The sequence below is a fragment of the Rhinopithecus bieti genome, unplaced genomic scaffold, assembly GCF_001698545.2.
Source record: "Rhinopithecus bieti isolate Rb0 unplaced genomic scaffold, ASM169854v2 scaffold_55715, whole genome shotgun sequence".
Lineage (NCBI taxonomy): Eukaryota > Metazoa > Chordata > Mammalia > Primates > Cercopithecidae > Rhinopithecus > Rhinopithecus bieti.
In genome coordinates, this window is record NW_016822769.1 from 926,505 (window position 1) to 949,950 (window position 23,446).

Sequence of the window (23,446 nt, forward strand, 5' to 3'; positions counted from 1 at the left end):
TTTTTTTTTTTTTTTTTTTTTGAGACGGAGTCTCGCTCTGTCGCCCAGGCTGGAGCACAGTGGCCGGATCTCAGCTCACGGCAAGCTCGGCCTCCCAGGTTTACGCCATTCTCCTATCTCAGCCTCCCGAGTAGCTGGGACTACAGGCGCCCGCCACCTCGCCCGGCTAGTTTTTTGTATTTTTTTTAGTAGAGACGGGGTTTCACTGTGTTAGCCAGGATGGTCTCGATCTCCTGACCTTGTGATCCGCCCGTCTCGGCCTCCCAAAGTGCTGGGATTACAGGCTTGAGCCCCCGCACCCGGCCAAAACATCTTTATATATCCAGCCAGTAAGTTAAAATAGTTAACAAGAAAAAAATACAAAATATTGATGTTTTTAAAAAGGCATATTTCTATAGATTTGCCATCAGTCTCTTGGCCACTCAGCTTCATGCCATTCATCATCCGACAGGCTCTCAGCCACCTCTGGCGACTCAAACTTAACCAAACCACACCCCTTGGACTTCCCATTCTTCATCTTGATGTTGACTTATTGCACGTGGCCATATTTGTCGGTTTGATCATGTAAAATCCAATGGGAGATTTCTCACAAATACCTGGTAGGCTTTCCTGGCCACCCCCAGGAGCATAGCCTCCAGCCTCACCAAAGGACCCTGCCAGGTTTCCTCCAGAGTTTTAAGTGGGCGCAGTCAAAGCTGACATGGCCACCACCACCCATGGCTAGGCCCATACACCCAGTCTCAGCACCCAGTGTCTGGCCCATGGTGGGACCTATGCACTCAAGGCTGTTAATGCCCATCCTCTCCAGGCTGTTGGCACCCGTCCATCCCAGGTCCATCCAGATATTCCAGGTTGTTGGCACCTGTGTGCTCCAGTCCAGTGGCCAAGTGATCCATCATGGGGCCCATATGCTCCAGGCCAGCCTCCATGCCTGCAGGAACCATGCACTCCACACCAGAGCCCATGTGCTCAATGGTTTGGTCCACATGGTCAGCGAGCAGCTGTGCGCTTGAGGCTGAAGCCCATGCTGGCACCCACGTGTTTCAGGCCAGAGCCACTGCGCTCCGTGATCTCACCCATGTGCCGGATGCTAGAGGCCATTTAGTCAAGGCCCAGCAGGCCCATGCACTCCATGCGGGAGCCTTTGTGCTCCACGAAGCCCATGGGGTCCCTGACCAGACCCATGCGCTGCATCTTGGAACCCGCAGGATCCACATCGTGGCCCAGGCCTGGACTCATGCATTCCATGCCGGCACCACCAATGTGGTCAGTGCTTGGGGCTCATCCTCTCGATTTTGGGGACGCTGCCTCCACCTCCACTTCCCCTCTGCTTTGTAGTGATCTTCCCTCTCCTCAGTGTATTACTAAGATTTCGTTTATTCTACTCATGTTCATCCCAGATCCAAATTGACCCACATTTTCCATACCACCACCAACGGGTTCCCTCCTCCATTTCTACCATTTTTTCCAAATCCATGCCCTCCATTCTGATTTCTGCAGGCCATATGTTTCCCATTCCAATGCCTTTATTCAGGTGATTGGCATTGATAGTGTGCCCTCCTGGTCCTAACGCTGTTCCAGTACCACCAAGGCCATAGAGAAGCTGCAGATGCTCAGGAGGGAAAAAAAAAATCCTTTGGTAAGGCGGTCTCATCCATCTTACCTGTGTTGGTCTATCACATAGCAGTTGGGCATTGAATGTAGATATAGCTTGCACAGCTTCAGTGGACTGTTCAAAAGTAGCAGTGCCCATTCCATGATTTTTTTCATCTTTATCCTCAAGAATGTGCTCAGAACACCACATCAGCCATACTAAAATATTTCCTTCAGTTTCTCCCAGCCAGCTTTATAATCCTGATTTGCTACAAATATTGTGCTTCCAACTCTTTCTGCCTGTAATACATATACATGGATAATCTCATTTGGGATGTTAAAATTATTTAAGATACTAGGTGAGATATTAATCATTTCTGGGCCACTTGGTCTCATACATGTTCCACCAGTGGTAGCCATCACGTTTTGCATTGCTCTCCTGGCATGTTCACCATCAGGATCTTCTTTCACTTTCAGTGGTCTTCCACTCAGACTACGCTTGTCTAGGACTTGAATAGCTGTTTTTATGTTTTCTTCCATCTTGAATTCAATAACAGCACATCCCCTGACTTTCCTTCAGTGCCCATTGCCCAGGCTGTAGTGCGGTGGCATGATCTCGGCTCATTGCAACCTTTGCCCCCCTGCCTCCAGGGTTCAAGTGATTCTCGTGCCTCAGCCTCCCAGGTAGCTGGGATTAGAGATAGGTACCACCATGTCTGGCTAATTTTTTTGTATTGTTAGTAGAGACAGGGTTTCACCATGTTGGCCAGGCTGGTCTCAAACTCCTGAGCTCAGGCAGTCCTCCCACCTTGGCTTCCCAAAGTGTTGTGATTAGAGGTGTGAGCCACCATGCCTGGCCTCAGTTCAGTATAAGAAAGTTTTTTGGTTAGAACTCATTTAAGGCGAAACACCGTTTCTACTAAAAGTACAAAAAGTAGCCAGGCATGGTGGCACTAGCCTGTAATCCCAGCACTTTGGGAGGCTGAGAAGGATGAATCACTTTGAGGTTTGGCCAACACGGCAAAAGCCTGTCTCTACTAAAAATACAAAAATTTGCCAGGCGTGGTGGTATATGCCTGTAATCCCAGCTACTTGGGAGGATGAGGCCGGAGAATTGCTTAAACCCAGGAGGTGGAGGTTGCAGTGAACTGAGATTATTGTTGCTGCATTCTTGCCTGGGTGACAGAGCGAGACTGTCTCAAAAAAAAAATATATATATTATTATTTTTTTACATCTGCATTATAAAAATAATGATCCTTATGTCTCCTTAAGTATTCCGTTAGATTCTACGTTACTTTTCCTCGGGAATGCTACCTGAGGTGTTTTTGCTGTAGTTCGAGTGGTTGAATTAAGAACATTTTTCGGCCGGGCACGGTGGCTCAAGCCTGTAATCCCAGCACTTTGGGAGGCCGAGACGGACGGATCACGAGGTCAGGAGATCGAGACTATCCTGACTAACACGGTGAAACCCCGTCTCTAGTGAAAAATAAAAAAACTAGCCAGGCGAGATGGCGGGCGCCTGTAGTCCCAGCTACTCGGGAGACTGAGGCAGGAGAATGGCGTAAACCCGGGAGGCGGAGCTTGCAGTGAGCTGAGATCCGGCTACTGCACTCCAGCCTGGGTGACAGAGCGAGAGTCCGTCTCAAAAAAAAAGAACATTTTCAATTTTCGTGTTTCAGATTTTTAGAAAAAAGAGGGAATTGGAGGTAACCTATAAATATAATTTAAATTACATAGTTTTACTTTTTTTTTCCACTTAAAATTAGCAAACATTTTAAATATTAAAAATTTTGATTTGGAAGATTTAGTCCTATAGACACTCTTTGTACACTGCTAGTTCAAACCACTTTTCGGAAAGCAGTTTGTTAGTATTTCTAGAGATACCACCAAATTTTAACAATCTTTGAACTTGTAAATTCACTTCTAAGAAACTGTCTTAAGGAAAGAATCAGAAATGTAGACTGAAATTTGTGTGGTTATTTCATTTGAGGTGATGTTAGTAATTTTGAAACAGTTTATTTTCCAACAAGTCAGTGTCAAATAATGAAACGTTATCTGTATATTGAAATATTACATGACCATTAAAAATTATATTCTTACTCTGTGTTTTGTTTTTTTGTTGTTGTTGGTTTTTTTTTCTTTTTGAGACTGAGTCTCACTCTGTCACCCAGATTGGAGTATAGTGGTGCAACCTTGGCTCACTGCAACCTCTGCCTCCGAGGTTCAAGTGATTCTCCTACCTCAGCCTCCCAAGTAGCTGGGATTACAGGTGCCTGCCACCACACCCGGCTAATTTTTGTATTTTTAGTAGAGACAGGACGTTTCACCATGTTGGCGAGGCTGGTCTCGAACTCCTGACCTGAGATGATCTGCCTGCCTTCGCCTCCCAAAGTACTGGGATTACAGGCGTGAGCCACTGCCTCTGGCCAATATTCTCAAATTTTTTTTTTTTTCTTTTTTTTGAGGTGGAGTCTCGCTCTGTCGCCCGGGCTGGAGTGCAGTGGCCGGATCTCAGCTCACTGCAAGCTCCGCCTCCCGGGTTTACGCCATTCTCCTGCCTCAGCCTCCCGAGTAGCTGGGACTACAGGCGCTTGCCACCTCGCCCGGCTAGTTTTGTATTTTAGTAGAGACGGGGTTTCACCGTGTTAGCCAGGATGGTCTCGATCTCCTGACCTCGTGATCCGTCCGTCTCGGCCTCCCAAAGTGCTGGGATTACAGGCTTGAGCCACTGCGCCCGGCCATATTCTCAAAGTTTTAAAACAACATTGGTAAAATATTGGTAAAAGGGGGAAAAAACAGATAATACATGTAGTATAATTATAAATATTGATTAAAATATTTATACATATTAAAACAGACCAGTATACCCACATTATCAGTCATCTCTGGGTTAAGGAATTATGGGATATTTTATTTCGTGTTTTACTGTCTTTTTGTTTCTTGTTTTGGAGACAGGGTCTCATTCTGTTGCCCGGGCTGGAGTGCAATGGTGTGCCATGGCTCACTACAGCCTTAGCTTCTGAGGCTCAAATGATCTTCTCACCTCAGCCTTCCAAGTCGCTGGGACTACAGGTGTGCACCACCATGCCCATATAATTTTTTTGTTTTTATTTTTTGTAGAGACTGGGGTGTCTCCCTGTGTTGCCCAAGCTGGTCTACAATTCCTGAGCTCAAGCAATCCTCCTGCCTCAGCCTCCCAAAGCCCTGGGATTACAGGTGTGAGTCATCATGCCCAGCCTAAAGTTTTTAAATGATGTATATTTTATAATCAGAGAAAAGGGTCAATATGTACACCAAAATAAGAATTTTCCAACTCTTAAGGGATCAAGAGTGAATTTTGTTTTATGTAAATAATTACATATATCTCTCACTGGATTGTTGTATGCCTGGCACATGACTAATATGTTTTCACTGCAGTTTTTCCCTGAGTTTGGGTCATACTTTACTATTTCTATCATGTCTTATAATTTTTTGTTGAAAACTGGCCGTTTTAGATAATATTGTAGCCACTCTGGATTCATGGTTTTTCTCCCCTCAAAGGTTGTTTAGTAGTAACTTCCATAGGCAGAAAAAAATTATGGAATTTAATCTCCCTGCAGTATGCAACCACTGATGTCTCTACTAATATTATTTTTTGTTTTAAATATTTTGCTTTTATTTTAAGCCTGGCTTACTAAAGCATACCTCCCTATATATTTGCATAGCCTAGTGGTCAGCTAATGATTAGACCCATGATGAGCCCAAACACCTCAAACACAGACCTCAGCTGTAAAACTTTTAAACTAGTAAATTCACTTCTAAGAAACTGTCTTAAGGAAAGAATCAGAAATGTAGACTGAAATTTATGTGTTTATTTCATTTGAGTTGATGTTAGTAATTATGAAACAGTTTATTTTCCAGCTAGTCAGTGATCAAATAAATTATGAGACATTTATATTGAAATATTGAAACATTTATATTGAAATATTACATGACCATTAAAAATTATATTCTGTAAAATTCTGACAAAAAGATACTCCTATAACATTAGAAGATGTTTCCTTTCTCCAGGGCAAAATCTGTTTTGCTTGTTTTCTGTATAGATTATTTTTGTCCCTGATAAAGTTTTTTTAATGCTGTCATTAAATATGTATTATTTTGTGTCTGCCATTGTTTACCATGTCTGTGGGATTATTTCATGTTTGTTTATGATAGGAGTACTTGTTCATTTCTGATACTGATTAATATTCACTTACATGAAAACACCACAGTATTCATCTTTCTCTTTTGGGGCATTTTTGTTGTTTCCAGTTTGGAACTGGAAACAGCCTTATTGTGTGAATAACGCTGTCAGGAACGTTTTTGTAAAAACACATTGTGAACGTGTTTACATTTCTCTTGGATAAAAATTTAGAAGTGAAATCACTGAGTCAGAGTTTGGTGTATAATTATTAGAAATTACCCTATTGTATCAAAAAACATACATCTGTAACAGCAGCATATAAGACTTCTCTTTATTCTCCATCATTGTTACTGTTTAAATTTGTCATTCTTTTTAATTTTTGCGATTTTAGGAGGTACGAATTGGCATACCTTTGGGGTTTTAACTTAAAATTCTTATGAATAATATTGAGTATCATTTTCTATGCTATCACCGGTCATCCAATTTTTATGAAATAATTTCTTATATCTTTGCCCGTTTTTTCTGTTGGCTTGTTCTTATTGTGTTGTGGGACTTTATATATTTTACATACAAGGTCTTTGTGATATATGCATTTTGTGAATATTCTACCGGTTTGCTGCTCGCCTTCTTATTTTCCTAATGATGTCTTTTGGTAAACAACAGGTTTTTAATTTTTTTTTTTTTTTTTTTGATACGGAGTCTCGCTCTGTCGCCCAGGCTGGAGTGCAGTGGCCGGATCTCAGCTCACTGCAAGCTTCGCCTCCCGGGTTCACGCCATTCTCCTGCCTCAGCCTCCCTAGTAGCTGGGACTACAGGCGCCTGCCACCTCGCCCGGCTAGTTTTTTGTATTTTTTAGTAGAGACGGGGTTTCACCGTCTTAGCCAGGATGGTCTCGATCTCCTGACGTTGTGATCCGTTCGTCTCGGCCTCCCAAAGTGCTGGGATTACAGGCTTGAGCCACCGCGCCCAGCCAGGTTTTTAATTTTTATGAAGTCCAGTTTGTCCAGTTTTTTTCTTTATGATTATTCTTTAAACAAGACCATGTCAGTTGCAAAGAGATAAGTTTCACCTTTTTTTCTTTTTAATATGGATTTCTTTTATTTTCTTGCCTAACTGCCTGCTTAGAACTTCCAGTAAAATGTTAAAAAGCAGTGGTGAAAGGGGCCATCTTTGTCTTGTTCCTGATATTAGAGGGACAGCATTCAGCCTTTTACTGTGTATGATAGGTCCTGTGGGTTTTCATAAATACCTTTTATTATGTTGAGAAGGTTCCTGTTTGTTTTCATTTGTTGATTATTTTAATATGAAAGGGTACTGGATTTGATCAAATGCTTTTCTGCATTAATTGAGATGATCATGTGGATTTTTTTTTTTTTTTTTTGAGACAGACTCTCACCGTTGCCCAGGCTGGAGTGCCGTGGCACGATAATTGGCTTACTGTAGCCTCAACCTCCCGGGCTCCAGTGATCCTTCCACCTCAGCCTCCCAGGTAGCTGGGACTACAGGCATGTGCCACCATGGCCAGCTAATTTTTGTATTTTTTATAGAGATGGGGTTTCACCATGTTGCCCAGGCTGGTCTTGAACTCCTGGGCTCAAGCCATCCATCTGCCTTGGCCTCCCAAAATCCTGGGATTACAGGCATGAGCTACTGTGCCCAGCCTGCTTTTGAAGCCAGGCACTGACTTCTCATAGCTGTGAAAGTTCTAGATGGCATCTATTTCCAACAGAAAGCTGTTTCGTCTACTTAGAAAATCTGTTGTTTTAGTATAGCCACCTTCATCAGTGGACATAGTTAGATCTTCTGGATAACTTGCCTCCAGTTTTATATCAGCACCTGCTGCTTCACCTCACTTTGCACATCTGTATTATGGAGACAGCTTCTTTCCTTAAACCTCATGAACCGAACAATGCTAACTTCAAATTTTTCTTGAGCAACTTCTTCACCTCTGGATTAGCTTTGGTTTAAGTGAATGCTGTGTCTGGTTTGATCTTATAGCCAGACTACTAAAACTTTCTCCACATCTAGTAGAGATGGGGTTTCACCTTGTTGACCAGGCTGGTCTCAAACTCCTGACCTCAGGTGATCCGCCCACCTTGGCCTCCCAAAGTGCTGGGATTACAAATGTGAGCCACTGCGCCTGGTGGCACTTTTAATTTCCTTCAATAACTTTTCGTTTGCATTATAACTTGGCCAACTGGCACAAGAGGCTTAGCTTTTGGCCTGTCTCAACTCATGCCTTCCTCACTAAGCTGAATTATTTCTTGCTTTTGATTTAAAGTGATAGATGTTTGACTCTTCCTTTCACTTGAATACTTAGAGACATTGTAGGGCATAATTGGCCTAATTTTAAAATTGTCGTGTCTCAGAATAGGGAGGTCTAAGGAGAGGGAGAGAGTTGGGGAATGAATGGTCAGTGAAGCAGTCACTATACATGTACTCAACATTTATTTATTAAGTTCACCATCTTATATGGGTGCAGTTTGTGTCACCCCAAAACAATTACAAAAGTAACACCAAAGATCACTCATCATAGATCACTGTAACAGATAAAATAATGAAAGAGTTTGAATTGTTGCAAAAATTACCAAAATGTGACGCTGAGACATGAAGTGAGCCCATGCCAAGACTTGTATGCAGGGTGGCTACAAACCTTCAGTTCATAAAAAATGCGGTGTCTGTGAAGTGTATTTAAACAAAGTATGCCTGTACTCATATGATTTCATTCCTTTTAAATGTCTTAAGGTTTGCTTTATGGCCTAACATATTTACTATTCTGAAGAATGTTCCATGTGTAAGTTGAGGAGAGTATTCTGCTGTTAGAGTGTTGTATATAATGTTAGATCTAGAGAGTTTTTCAGGTCTTCTTTTTTCATGTTGATCTTTTGTCTAATTCTCTCTGCTACTGAAAGTGAGTTATTGAAGTTCTTCAACTTTTTTTCATTTCATTTGTGACAGTTTTTCCTCATATTTTGGAGTTCTATTATGTGTATACATATTTATAATTTCTTTTTTTTTCTTTCTGAGATGGAGTCTCGCTCTGTCGCCCAGGCTGGAGGGCAGTGGCTCCATCTCTGCAACCTCCACCTCCCAGGTTCAAGCGATTCTCCTGCCTCACCCTCCCAAGTAGCTTGGACTACAGGCACACACCACCACGCCCAGCTAATTTTTTTGTATTTTTAGTAGAGATGGGGTTTCACCATGTTGGCCAAAATAGTCTCGATCTCCTGACCTCGTGATCCACCCGCCTCGGCCTCCCAAAGTGCTTGGATTACAGGCATGAGCCACCGCCCAGCCTATGTTTATAATTTCTTTTTTTTTCTTTTTTTCTTTTTGTTTTTTTTGAGACGGAGTCTTGCTCTGTCGCCCGGGCTGGAGTGCAGTGGCTGGATCTCAGCTCGCTGCAAGCTCCGCCTCCCGGGTTCCCGCCATTCTCCTGCCTCAGCCTCCCGAGTAGCTGGGACTACAGGCACCCGCCACGTCGCCCGGCTAGTTTTTTGTGGTTTTTTTTTTTTTTTTTTTTAGTAAGACGGGGTTTCCCCGTGTTAACCAGGAGGGTTCGATCTCCTGACCTCGTGATCCGCCCGTCTCGGCCTCCCAAAGTGCTGGGATTACAGGCTTGAGCCACCGCGCCCGGCCTATGTTTATAATTTCTAAGTGCTGCTTATTACATCAGAAATTGTAATGTGTTATTATGTTATATCTTGTTTATATTTTCAGTTCAGAATATTTTGTGTATCCGTTGTGATTTATTTTTGATTCATTATTTATGTATTTTCAAATTTCCAAGTACTTAGTACTTTTAAAGATTTTTTAAATTGATTTATAATTTGATTTATAATTGTGGTTAAATGCATACTTTGTATGCATTCTTGAAATTCATGGAATCTTGTTTTATGGCTCAGCATATAGATCTTTCTTAGCATTCTGTGTACAATTGAAATTATTTATGTGTTTTCTTTATCTGTTTTTTGAGTGGTCAGTTTCACAAATTGATAAGGGCTTGACTGTTTTAGCCCTTTCAGACTTATTAAGTACATCTTTTACAGCCTACTTATGGAATGGGCAAAAACTCCATACTTCAGCTTTATTTTTCAAATACTCATCTTTCTTTCTAGTGAATACCAGTTTGTTATTTTTGAGTTCAAAGGATCTTTATCCTAAGCTTTCCCAGAACCCTCTTCACTGTCTCCATACAGAATGATCTAGCATTTTATGTGTACAACAGTTAGGTAAATATACTTACCTGCTATATTTTTTTTGCATTTTGTAGGCAGAGAGATTATCATTTTCTTCCTTTTTTTCCTACTCTGACATTACAGTAAGTGTTTAAATTTTAATGAACTGAACCTCTTAAGACTGAGTTACTTTTTATGTCTTTAGTCTTTTAATATCTACTTTCCTCAATATGTTGTATCATAATCTTTATGATTTCCATTTAATGATTGTGGGTTTAAGTTAGGTTCACCCTTAGACATTTTTTTAAAGACTCCCATACAAAATTTACAGAAATTGATTAAAACAACTTTAAAAAATTTTCCCATGTATCAGTTTTAAAATTGCTACAGTAATTTTCCTTTTCTGGAGAGTTCTGTTTTGAATAACAAAAGAATTCAGAGGGAAAAAAGCATTACTTATTTCATTTGGGTATTGCAGTTTAAAACCCAGCACCATTTGGTTTTAGAAAAAAATAGTTATTGGGAAAGATATTTTGGGACTCCTCTGGTGAATCCTTTGAGTTTGGGAGTGTCTTAGGTCAGTTTGGGCTGCTATAACAAAAATACCGTAAACTTGGTGGGTGGGTTATAAACAACAAATTTATTTCTCTCAGTTACAGACACTGAGATGTCGAAGATCAAGGTGCAGGCAGATTTGATGTCTGGTAAAGGCCTGCTTCCTCATAGATCACTGTCTTCTTACTGTAATGTCATAGTGGAAGGGGCTAGGGATCTCTCTGGGGCCTCTTTTATAGGGGAACTAATTTAGTTCATTCGGGCTCTGCCCTCATGACCTAATCACCTCACAACGGCCTCACCTCCAAAACACCATCACATTAGGGATTAGGTATCAACATGAATTTTGGCGGGGCGGGGTGGGGACACAAACATTTGAGGTAGATCTCTCACACACACACCCACACACACACACACCCACAATCTTTCTTTTTTTTTTTTTATTTTAAGATGGAGTTTTGCTCTTGTCGCCTAGGCTGGAGTGCTATGGCGCGATCTCTCCTCACTGCAACCTCTGCCTTCCGTGTTCAAGCAGTTCTCCTCCCTCAGCCTTTGGAGTAGCTGGGATTACGGGCGCCCGCCACCACGCCCACCTAATTTTTGTATTTTTAATAGAGACAGGGTTTCTCCATGCTGTCCAGGCTAGTCTCGAACTCCTGACCTCGGGTGAGCCACCTGCCTTGGCCTCCCAAAGTGCTGGGGTTATAGGTGTGAGCCACTGTGCCCAGCCTGTAGTTTCTAATTTTAAAAAAGTTTCTTTTTTTTTCTATGATTGTTTTGTTGAGTTAATAAAAACAATTTCTGAGACTCTAATCTCTGCCAGGAATTTCTGTACCTTTAGATTTTAGAGTGCTTAATTGGAGTTAGTGTGTTCTGTGAATGTGTTCACTGTGGTGAATAGCTTTATTGTCCTTTGCACGTTATAGCCTTTCCTAATCCTTTTTTCATTTTGAGCCTCAGGATGGTAAGGTAAATATATTTTTTGTACATTTGATAAAACATAACTAAGTGACTACAGATTAGCCATGATTGGAGTAGGATTAATATTCATATCTCTTAATTCTTCGTTTAGTATTCTTTGTATTCTGTTTCACAGATGCTAATTCATTTATGTCTTTAATTCTAAGTGTTGGAACAATTTTGCCAGCAATTAATTGTCTTACCTATAAAATGAGAGAGTTTGAATAAATAGCCTTATGTTTTCTTTCTGATGTGAATCATTTTAAAAGTATCATTAAATGTGGTAAGATAGGACTCTCTCAAAATGATCCAAATTCTGTTGTTACACTTATGTGATTGTCAATTATTAGAATTGTGCTCATGGAATTCATTCATTCATTGGCTGACATTACTTTTCCACTACCTGGTGAGTTCCAGAAAAGCAAAACCCTTCCTTATCTTGTTTACTATTTACTCAATGCTTACCTGGCCCAGTGCCTTGAATGTGACTAAGTATGCAATAAATATTTGTCGAATCAATGATTAAACAAATAGTAACGTTGGCAGGCAGTATAGTATTATGTAAAGAGCATGCACACTTTTTGGTGTTACCCTTACTTTAGATCATAGGATATGTTATAGTATTTCAGAGGTTGTTGGGAAGGTTACTCGGGATAATATAAATAAAGTATAAAGCATAATGCCTTTTACTTAAAATGTTAGTTTCTTACTGCAATCTCCTAGAGTCTAGGACTTTTGTTTTTTTAGCCAAGGTATTTTTATTATATAAGCTGGTCACATTTGGGTAGAGAAGATTGAATTTATTAACTTTTAATGTTTTTATTACATTTATTATTTTATCTTAACAGTTTTACATGTGGCACCCATAAAAGATGAGGCTGAGAACTCGGAAAGCTTCTCAGCAGTCAAATCAAATCCAAACACAACGCACTGCCAGAGCAAAGAGGAAATATTCAGAGGTTGATGATAGCCTGCCTTCAGGAGGAGAAAAACCATCAAAGAATGAAACCGGCTTGTTGTCTTCAATTAAAAAATTTATTAAAGGAAGCACACCTAAGGTAATGATTTTACCATATACTTTCATATCATTAAAAGTGAAAATATGATATTTTCTCTAAGCATGCATAGAGGGGAAATCTGATAGTGCACCAAAATCTACGTTTTGGTGTTAATTTTACTTCTAAGAGTTTTATGTGCAGAATATTTAATGGCAATTTAAGAAGAACATTATTTGTTCCACTGAACTAATCCACTTAGCCTTCTGCTTTTTCAACATAGTATTGTGAGTAGCAAAATAAATTTTTCCTTGTTCTTTTACTCGAGTTGTTTCTTTTACTTTCATTTTCTTTCAAAGAAAAGTTGAAGTTTCTTGTTAATATTCACTGTCTAGGGAGGTGATGTCTCTCATCTTCTGTTCGAGTTCTAACATTTGTATGATGAAGATGTATTGCTTCATTAAAAGAGAAAAGAACATTACTAAAAGAGAGAAAATGGACACTGACCAGGAGTTTTGTACTCCAGATTCATATTCTGGACCAACTTGATTGACCTAAAGAGAAAGTCATTTGCCCCCCTGAGCCTCAGGAAGATAGTAAAATGGCACTGATACCAACTGCTTTGTCTGTCTCAGAGTTGTTTTCAGATTAGATGGTACAACAGGTAGAAAAGCAGTTTGATCAACTTTATTTTATTTTGTATTTATTTATTTATTTATTTTGAGACAGAGTCTTGCTCTGTCTCCAGGCTGGAGTGCAGTGGTGCGATCTCCACTCACTGCAGCCTCCACCTCCTGGGTTCAAGTGATTCTCCTGCCTCAGCCTCCCGAAAAGCTGGGACAACAGGCACGTGCCACCACACCAGCTAGTTTTTGTATTTTTAGTAGAGATGGGGTTTCACCATGTTGGCCAGGATGGTCTCGATCTCCTGACCTTGTAATTCATCCGCCTCAGCCTCCCAAAGTGCTGGGATTACAGGCATGAGCTACTGCGCCTGGCCTCAGTTTGATCAATTTTAATGCACTCTATCAATGTATAGTATTATTGTGTGTAGTTTTTTTTATGACTTTACTATTTTTGTGTTCTTTCTTAGAATAATTATTTACATGGTAAATTTTTCATTATAATGGAAGTTTATTACTTACTTAAGCAGAAAAATAAATTACTAGTTGACTTGTTCATAGGAATAGATTTTGTTGTAATAGAATTAACAAAGCCTAATTACTGTGAGTCACTAGGCAAGATTTGGAAGTATTCTTGGTTTGCATAGGGTTTTAATTTTGTTTTGGTGGTTTTATTTTTTGTTTTTGTTTGATTCTAGTACTATGATTTCTTTGTTAATTTTAAGTAATTAGAAATTTTAAAAACTTTCTGAATTTATGTAAACTGAGAAAATATTCTAGTATTATCATATAACAAAGATGAAGTAGCTTCCAGAAACCCAAATTTCCATCTCTATGAATTCCTAATGGGTTGTCATCAGCCTCTGTTGATGGGAACCTTGCTACATATTATTACTTCATTCTTCTGAGCAGCTCTAGTTGTCATAAAGTGCCTCCTTATGTTTTTGCTTTCTCATGTTACTTTTTTGTATTTTTTCCACTTGAAAACAGATACTGTGTTCTCTTACATGTGCAAGTACAAACCTTCAGTCAATACAGGGCAGCTATTTCTAGTTTTCCTTATATGACATTATATGATATTTATCATCATCTTGGTCACCTTTATCTGTTATTCATGAAAGATAAAAACCAGAAGTGAAGATAGGTGTTTGTTGTGTCTTCAGAATTCTATTCATATTTTCATATTTATAGTTGACCCTTCAACAATGTGGATTTTAGGGATGCTGACCCTCCCATGTGGTTGAAATCCACATATAACTTTTGACTCTCCAAAAACTTAACACTAATAACCTCCTGTTGACCAGAACTTTACCAATAACATAAACAATCATTCAACACATATTTTGTATGTTATGTGTATTCTATACTGTATTCTATTTTTTTAGATAGGTTCTTACTCTATTTCCAGGCTGGAGTGCAGTAATACTATCATAGCTCACTGCAGCCTTGAACTCCTGAGCTCAGTTGATCCTCCCATCTCAGCTTCCTGAGTAGCTAGGACTATAGGCATGTACCACCACGCCCAGCTATTTTTAAAATTTCTCTCCCTCCTTTTTTTTTTTTTTTTTTTTTAAGAGACTAGGTCACATTTATCTTGCCCAGGCTGGTCTTGAACTCTTGACCTCAGAGCAGTCATCCCACCTTGGCCTGCCAAAGTGTTGGTATTACAGGTGTGAGCCATCTCACCTGGCTTTATACTGTATTCTTACAATAAAGTAAGCTAGAAAAAAAGAAAATGTTATTAAGAAAATCATAAGGAAGAGAAAATGTGTTTACTATTTAAGTGGAAGTAGATCATTATAAAGATCTTCATCCTCATTATCTTCTGGGCTGAGGAAGAGGAGGGGTTGGTCTTTCTGTTGCAGAGGTGGCAGAAAATTTGTGTATTAATGGAACAATACAATTCAAACCCAGCTTGTTCAAGGATCAGCATACTTCTTTTTTTGACAGTGAATTGTTTCTTTCACTCCCATTGCCCAGGCTAGAGTGCAGTTGTGCAGTCACAGGTCACTGCAGCCTTGACTTCCCGGCTCAGGTGGTGCTCCCATTTCAGCGTCCCAAGTAGCTGGAACTACAGGCTTTTGCCACTATGTCTGGCTAATTCCTTGTATTTTTTAGTAGAGGCAAGGCTTCACCATGTCCAGGCTGGTCACAAACTCCTGGTCTCAAGCTGTTTGCCCGCCTGGACCTCTCAAAGTGTGAGTCACTACGCCTGGCTGGATTGTTTCTGTTAATGTGGTTTTATGTTAAATTATACTTTGTTTCCTTCTTTAGTAGCTTAATCTCTGTTGGTCAGCAAATTTTGGCTCATGTCAACTAGAACAGCAGTCTCCAGTCATTTTGGCACCAGCAGCTGGTTTCAGGGAAGACAGTTTTTCCAGGGACCATGTCAGCTGGGGTGGGGTTTGGTTAATGGTTTTGGGATGAAATTAATCCACATCAGATCATCAGGCATTAGATTCTCATAAGGAACACACAGTGTAGATCAGTCATATGCACAATTCACACTAGAGTTTGTGCTCCTATGAGAATTTGCTGCTGCTGATCTGACAGGAGATAGGGCTTAGGCAGTAGTGCCTGCTGGCTCACTGCTCACCTCCTTCTCTGTGGCCTCATTCCTAACAGGCCATGGATTGGTACCATTCCATGGCCCAGGGGCTGGGAACCCTTGAACTAGAACACTCAGGACTTTTTTTTGAGACGGAGTCTCAAAAAAATTAAAAAATAAAATAAAAGGTCTCCAGCCTTGCCCAAGTTGGAGTGCAGTAGCATGATCTCAGCTCACTGCAACCTCTGCCTTTCAGGTTCAAGCAATCCTCTTTTCTCAGCCTCCCAAGTAGTGCATGCCACCATGCCCAGCTAATTTTTGTATTTTTGTAGAGATGGGGTTTCACCATGTTGCCCAGGCTGGTCTTGAACTCCTGGCCTCAAGTGATCGCCTGCTTCAACCTGCCAAAGTACTGGGATTACAGGCGTGAGCCATTGTACCCAGCCACTCAGGAGGATTTTCTATAGAAATTTTGTCCAAGTTTTTTTTTTGTTTTAACTAAGTCTAAGATCTTTCATTAATGCCTCATTACTCAAAGATGTTACATTAAGATATGCAGTGGCACAATGTCGGCTCACTGCAACCTCCACCTCTCGGGTTCGAGTGATTTTTCTGCCTCAGCCTCCTGAGTAGCTGGGACTACAGACGCCTGCCACCATACCTGGCTGATTTTTATATTTTTAGTAGAGACGAGGTTTTGCCATGTTGGCCAGGCAGGTCTTGAACTCCTGACCACAAGTGAACTCCCCACCTCGGCCTCCCAAAGTGCTGGAATTACAGACGTGAGCCACTGTACTGGGCTGTCTTATTTATTAATTACGTTTTGGGTAAGGTTTTCATACAGCTACAAATTCACTTTATTGTGCTGTAACTGAACTCAGATTTAAAAAATCGTATTCTAGGCTGGGCGCGGTGGCTCACGCCTGTAATCCCAGCACTTTGGGAGGCTGAGATGGGCGGATCACAAGGTCAGGAGATTGAGACCATCCTGACTTAACACGGTGAAACCCTGTCTCTACTAAAATACAAAATTAGCCGGGCATGGTGGCGGGTGCCTGTAGTCCCAGCTACACAGGAGGCTGAGGCAGGAGAATGGCGTGAACCTGGGAGGCGGAGCTTGCAGTGAGTGGAGATCGCACTACCGCACTCCAGCCTGGGTGACAGAGCGAGACTCTGTCTCAAAAAAAAAAAAAAATCGTATTCTATAAGATTATTATTGAAATTAATATTTGAACGCTTTACTGAAATCAGAGTGAAACCACAGTTGTCTTTTCCCAGACAACTAATCCTGTGTTAGGAGAAATAATAAGGTTAATTTGTCACATATTAGTCTTAATGAGCTTATATGGCTTTTAATTATTGTTGCTTTCTTATCTATAATGTCGTCATCACGTATTCTAAAATTGTGTTGGGCATCTAGACAATGCTTGCTTATGTATGTATCTTAAATACAGCGTCATTGTCTTTTTCAAAATTTGGGTAGGAGTTCACAGCTAAAACCTATTGAATATCAACCATCTTTTGATGTTTTATAGATGAGAACAACTGAGACTTAGTGAATTTAGGTAACTTGAACTGTCAATAGTAACAATAATTATAATAATAACCTACCCAGGTTAAAAAATAACATTGAAGACCAATACGACAGCTTTTGCTTTTTTTTTTTTTTTTTTGAGACGCAGTTTCACTCTTAACTTGCCCAGGCTGGAATGCAATGGCGTGATCTCGGCTCACTGCAACCTCCACCTCCTGGGTTCAAGCGATTCTCCTGTCTCAGCTTCCCAAGTAGCTGGGACTACAGGCATGTGCCATTATGCCTGCAACAACTCTTACTTATAGTTATTGAGCAGTTACTATTTGCCAAGCACTGTCCTCAGTGTTTAAAGTGTAATAATTTGGCCGGGCGCGGTGGCTCATGCCTGTAATCCTGGCACTTTGGGAGGCCGAGGCGGGCGGATCACACCGTCAGGGGATTGAGACCATCCTGGCTAACACGGTGAAACCCCGTCTTTACTAAAAATACAAAAAATTAGTTGGGCGTGGTGACGGGCACCTGTAGTCCCAGCTACTTGGGAGGCTGAGGCAGGAGAATGGCGTGAACCCAGGAGGTGGAGTTAGCAGTGAGCCAAGATTGCGCCACTGCACTCCAGCCTGGGCAACAAAGCGAGACTCCGTCTCAAAAAATAAATAAATAAATAAATAAATAAATAATAAAGTGTAATAATTTAAGCCTTACAAACTGTATGAGATAGCTGTTACTTTTATATTACAAACGAGGAAACTGAGGCACAAGGAGGTTAAATAATAACTTGTGCAAAGTTGCTTAGTTTTCAGCTGCAATGCTGGAGCCTAGTTTACCTACACTCCTAACCACTATATACTACTGCACCTCCAATAAGTGACACTGCTAGGATTTAAACCAGATGTATTTAACTGATAATCTGTATTCTTTCGCCTTTATTATTCTCTGTCAAAGTGGCTGGGCACTGTCTGGAAGTCCAAGAACAAGATGTTGGCCAACGTGCTTCCTTCTTAGATCTCTGTTCTTGACTTATAGATGGCTGCCCCTCACACAGTCAGTCTTTGGTCTGTGTATGGTCTGTGTCTGTATCTTTATGGACACTGGTCATACTTCTTTAGGGGCCACCTGAAGAAATCCTCCTTCTTTTTTTGTGTGTATATGTAAGACAGAGTCTCGCTCTGTCACCCAGGCTGGAATGCAGTGGCACCATCAGCTCATTGCAACCTCTGTCTCGTGAATTCAAGCGATTTCTCGTGCCTCAGCCTCCTGGATAGCTGGAATTACAGGCGTGTGCCACCACATCCGGGTACGTTTTGTATTTTCAGTAGAGATGGGGTTTCACCATGTTGCCCAGGCTGGTCTTGAACTCCTGACCTTAAGTGATCTGCCCGCCTCAGCCTCCCAAAGTGCTGGGATTACAGGCGTGAGCTACCACACCTGGCCAAGAAAACCCTTTTAATTACCTTTTTAAAGGCCCTATCTTCAGATATGGTTACAATCTGAAGTATTCGGGTTAGGGCTTCAACATAAAATTTTGGGGTGACACAATTCAGTGTGAACGAAATCTTTGGTCTCTTTCAAATACAGATTTGTGATTCGAAGACTTCAGATGTATGAAATTACTGGCAAGATTATTCAGGAATTGTTCATGTGCAGCCTTTCTGCTTTTTAGCACAATGAGATTTCTAATACGTAATTGAAGGCCTCACAACTGAAATATATTTGTTTTCTACCATGAATCTCTATATTTTTCCAAATACAGTATTTCCAGCGTTTTCCCCATAACAAAATGACCTTTTCCACTATTCTTAACTAAATGCTGTTATAGTTAAGGATCATAAATTTCCATATGAATGCAGTTTTAATGAAATACCTGTTTTAGACCTTTTAACTGTGGTCTACAAAAGAAACATGGCTAACACATGTGAAACAAAATCACCCTTAATTTATGTGATGTATTCTGATTTTCTTTTCTGTTTTGTTTCTTCTTCTGAAGGTGATTGTAGTAATTTAAATTGATTTGATAATACATCAGTGGGCTGCATTTCTTAGTTTGAAAAACATGATTAGATGAAGACATTTGTTCAAACTCTTTAACTCTGATTTGCCAAACTTTGTAGTTTTATTTGGGAATTTTCCTCCTTTCTTTTTTTTTTTTTTTTTTTGACGGAGTCTTGCTCTGTCAGCCAGGCTGGAGTGCAGTGGTGTGATCTTGGCTCACTGTGACCTCCATTTCCTGGTTTTAAACGATTCTCCTGCCTCAGCTTCCCGAGTAACTGGGATTACAGGCATGTGCCACCATGCCTGGCTAATTTTTTCTATTTTTAGTAGAGATTGGGTTTCACCATGTTGGCCAGGCTGGTCTTGAACTCTCGACCTCAAGTGATTCACACGCCTCAGCCTCCCAAAATGGGATTATAGGCATGAGCCACCACGCCCGGCCTTATTAAGTCTCTTTAGTTGTGTTCTTTAACTACTTAATTAATTGAAGTAATTTCCACTTACGGAATGAAAAAAAATCACCTCAGACTAACTGGTTGAATTTATGGAGGAAATGACAGTTTAAGATTCATTCATATTCATTCATTCTCTTTCCACCACCACACACACAAGCATATATTTATATTTAGTCATGTCACTTGACAATCTGAAATGCATTAATTGTCAATTTTGTCATCATGTGAATATCATAGTACTTACGTGAATCTAGATGGTATATCCTACTAGTTATCTAGGCTATGTGGTATAGCTTTTTGCTCCTAGGCTACAAACCTGTACAGCATGTTACTGTACTGATTATCATAGGCAGTTATAACACAATGGTTAGTTTTTATGTTTCTCAGCATAGCTAAACATAGAAAAGGTACAGTAAAAATAGAGTATTATAATCTTATGAGACCACTGTTCTATATGTGGTCTGCTGTTAACCAAAACATTGTGTGGCACATGATTCTGTTTCCTTGCTCTGTCTGCTGAACTGTGTGCACATAGCACCCAGATCTTGGTTTCTAAATACTGTTCTCCACTAAAGGAACTAGGGTTCTGTCTTGTTTTATGTGTAAATAATTATGTCATATGCCAGATAATAAGAGTTTTGCTTACCCTTTCTCATCACTGGGACTTATTTTTTTCTTCACTTATTACATTGGTTAGGATCTGTAGTACCATGTTGAGTAGAATCAGTGAGAGCCAACACCCTTGCCTTGTCCTTAGGGGAAGAGAATTTGTTTTACCATTAGGTATGATGTTAGCTAGATGTTTTTCTTAGTTATCTTTTATTAGTTTGTGAAAGTTCTATTCTATTCCTATTTGTGAAATGTTTTTATTATGTTGTTGAGTTTTGTTAAAGGCTTTTTGGCTTCAGATTCTCTTTTATTTATTTATTTATTATTTATTTATTTATTTATTTATTTGAGGTGGAGTCTCATTCTCTTGCCCAGGCTGGAGTACAGTGGTGTGATCTCAGCTCACCACGACCTCCACCTCCTGGGTTCAAGCAGTTCTCCTGCCTTGGCCTCCCAAGTAACTGGGGTTACAGGCACGTGACACCATGCCCGGCTAATTGTGTTTTTAATAGAGATGGGGTTTTACCATGTTGACCAGGCTGGTCTTGAACTCCTGACTTCAAGTGATCTACTCACCTTGGCCTTCCAAAGTGCCGGGATAACAGATGTGAGCCACTGTGGCAGGCCCCTCTTATTCTTTTAATGTAGAGTAGTACATAAATTTTTTTTTAATGGAAAATCATAACTTGGAATTGATTTACTGGAGATTTTTTTAAAAATAATTTTTATGTCTGTATTCATGGAGGATCTTGTTCTGTAGTTTTGTCTTGATTTGTAATGTTTTTAAATTTTGGGATTAAGATTAAGCTGGTGCCATAAAACAAGTTGAGGACTGTTCCTCCTCTTTTCTGAAAGCTTGTGTTTGATTGGTATTATTTCATTCTTAAATATTTGGCAGAATTCACTGGTGAATTGTGGAGTGGGATTTCTAAAATGTAACTGGAATTTTCTTTGTGGGATATCTTTTACTGTAATTTAGTTTCACTAACATAGATCAGATTATTTAACTTTTCTCTTTCTTGTTTGTTTAGTCATACATGTTTTCAAGGAATTTAAGTTGTTGATTTATTTGACATCATATTTTGTCGGTACTTATTAATTTAATACTGTCTATAGGATTTGTAATGGTACTCTTCTTTTCATTCCTGATCTAGATAATTTATTATTGATCTTTATTTTGATGAGTCTTGCTTGGGTTTATCAATTTCATTATTTGTTCAAAGGGATTTTTAATATTAACTGTTGATTCTGTTTAATTGATTTCCACTATTTTCAATATTTTCTGTTTTCAGTCTGATTTTTACTTTTGTAGCTTCTAGAAATGAGTGCTTAAATCAGATATGAGTAAAATTTTTCTGTAAACATTTCAAGTAAGAAATATTTTAGGCTTTGTGGACAATATTGTCTCTGCTGCAGCTACTATTCAACTGCCACTGTAGACAGCTACATAAATGAATGAACATGGCTTTGTACACTGGTACGGTAGTTTCCTCTATCTTTGGCTTTGCTTTCCGTAGTTTTAGTTACCTGTGGTCACCAGCGTCTGAAAATATTAAATGGAAAATTTCAGAAATAATTAATAAGTTTTAAATTAGACACCTTTCTGAGTAGCACGGTAAAATCTTGCATCATTCCTGCTCCATCCCAACTGGGACATTAATCATCCCTTTGCCCAAGTATCCGTATGTATATGCTGTACTCCTGTTAGTCACTTAGTAGCTTTCTTTTTTTATCAGATCAGCTGTGTAGATACCAGGCTGTTTGTATTCAGTTAATCCTTATTTTACTTAATAATGGCCCCAGAGTATAAGACTAGTGATGCTGATAATTGTTCTGTTTTATTGGTAATCTCTTACTGTGTCTAATTTATAATTCAGGGTTTATCATAGGTGTGTATATATGGAGGAAAACACAGTATATATAGTGTTTGGTACTATCTGTGGTTTCAGGCAACCACTGGAGGGTTTTGAAAGGTATCACATGAGCATTAAGGGAGAACTACTGTATTTGAATTTCATATAGTTTTCGTGTGCCATGAAATTTTTTTTTATATATATTTTCCTCCAACTATTTATAAGTACAAAAAAAAGGTTTTTACTTTCTTGTCCATGTGAAACAATTAGTGTGCTGAATTTTGCCTATGGCTGTAGCTTTCTAGTTCCTTGGTTAGAACATTAATTTTACACTTTTCTTTTTTTCTAATACAGATATTTAAAGGTATGAATTTTAAAGTACTCCTTTCTCTGTATGCCATACATTTTGATACATTATTTTTTATTATTTTATTTTTCTTGTGATTTGTTTTGACCCATGGATTCTTCATTTTGATTCAAGAATATTAATATACTCTGTATAATTTGATTTCTTTGGTAATTTTTGGTACTTACTAGCATGTAGTCTATGTTGTTGAATGTTCTATATGTATTTGGGAATATATGTGTATTTTGGAGTTGTTCAGTGCAGTATTCTATAAATATCAATTAGATCCAATTGGTTGATAATATTCTAATTTTCTATATCTTTTAAAGTGAAAGCAAGTTTATTAAGGAAGTAAAGAAACAAAAGAATGGCAACTGCATAGTTGTCTTATTTATTTAATGTGCTTGTTTTATTGGTTATTAAGAGAAGGATGTTAAAATCACCTATTTTTATGCATTTGTCTACTTCACTTATCTGTCAGTATTTGCTTCATGTATGTTGAAGCTTCATGTATTTATAATTGTATGACTTGTTAACATTGTGATATATCTCATTCTCTCTAGTAATATTAGTCTCGAAGTTTATTTTATTTTATTTTTTATTTTTTATTTTTTTTGAGACAGAGTCTCGCTTGCCGCCCAGGCTGGAGGTGCAGTGGCGCGATCTCGGCTCACTGCAAGCTCCGCCTCCCGGGTTCATGCCATTCTCCTGCCTCAGCCTTCCGAGTAGCTGGGACTACAGGCGCCCGCCACCATGCCCGGCTAATTTTTTTTTTTTTTTTTTTTTTTTTTTTAATTAGAGACAGGGTTTCACCATGTTAGCCAGGATGGTCTCGATCTTCTGACCTTGTGATCCGCCCGCCTCTGCCTCCCAAAGTGCTGGGATTACAGGTGTGAGCCACTGTGCCTGGCCTTGAAGTTTATTTTAATATTGATAGAGCCAAACAGTTTTCTTACTTAGTATTTGCATGATATATCTTTTTCCAGCCTTTATAAAACCTGTGTACGTATATATTTACATTGGCTTTTTTTTTTTTTTTTTTTTT

General features: G+C 39.5%; 1 protein-coding gene and 1 pseudogene across 1 annotated transcript in view; one reads left to right on the forward strand and one right to left on the reverse strand.

Moving 5' to 3' along the window:
• Positions 1-10,022, reverse strand: part of LOC108521284 (heterogeneous nuclear ribonucleoprotein M-like) — a 38,963-nt pseudogene extending 28,941 nt beyond the window's left edge.
• Positions 1-23,446, forward strand: part of CTDSPL2 (CTD small phosphatase like 2) — a 109,278-nt gene that overhangs the window by 29,259 nt on the left and 56,573 nt on the right. The window contains 1 exon segment of the mRNA XM_017861047.1: positions 12,298-12,507. Within this exon segment, the coding sequence (XP_017716536.1) occupies positions 12,322-12,507 (186 nt within the window). The 5' untranslated portion in view covers positions 12,298-12,321.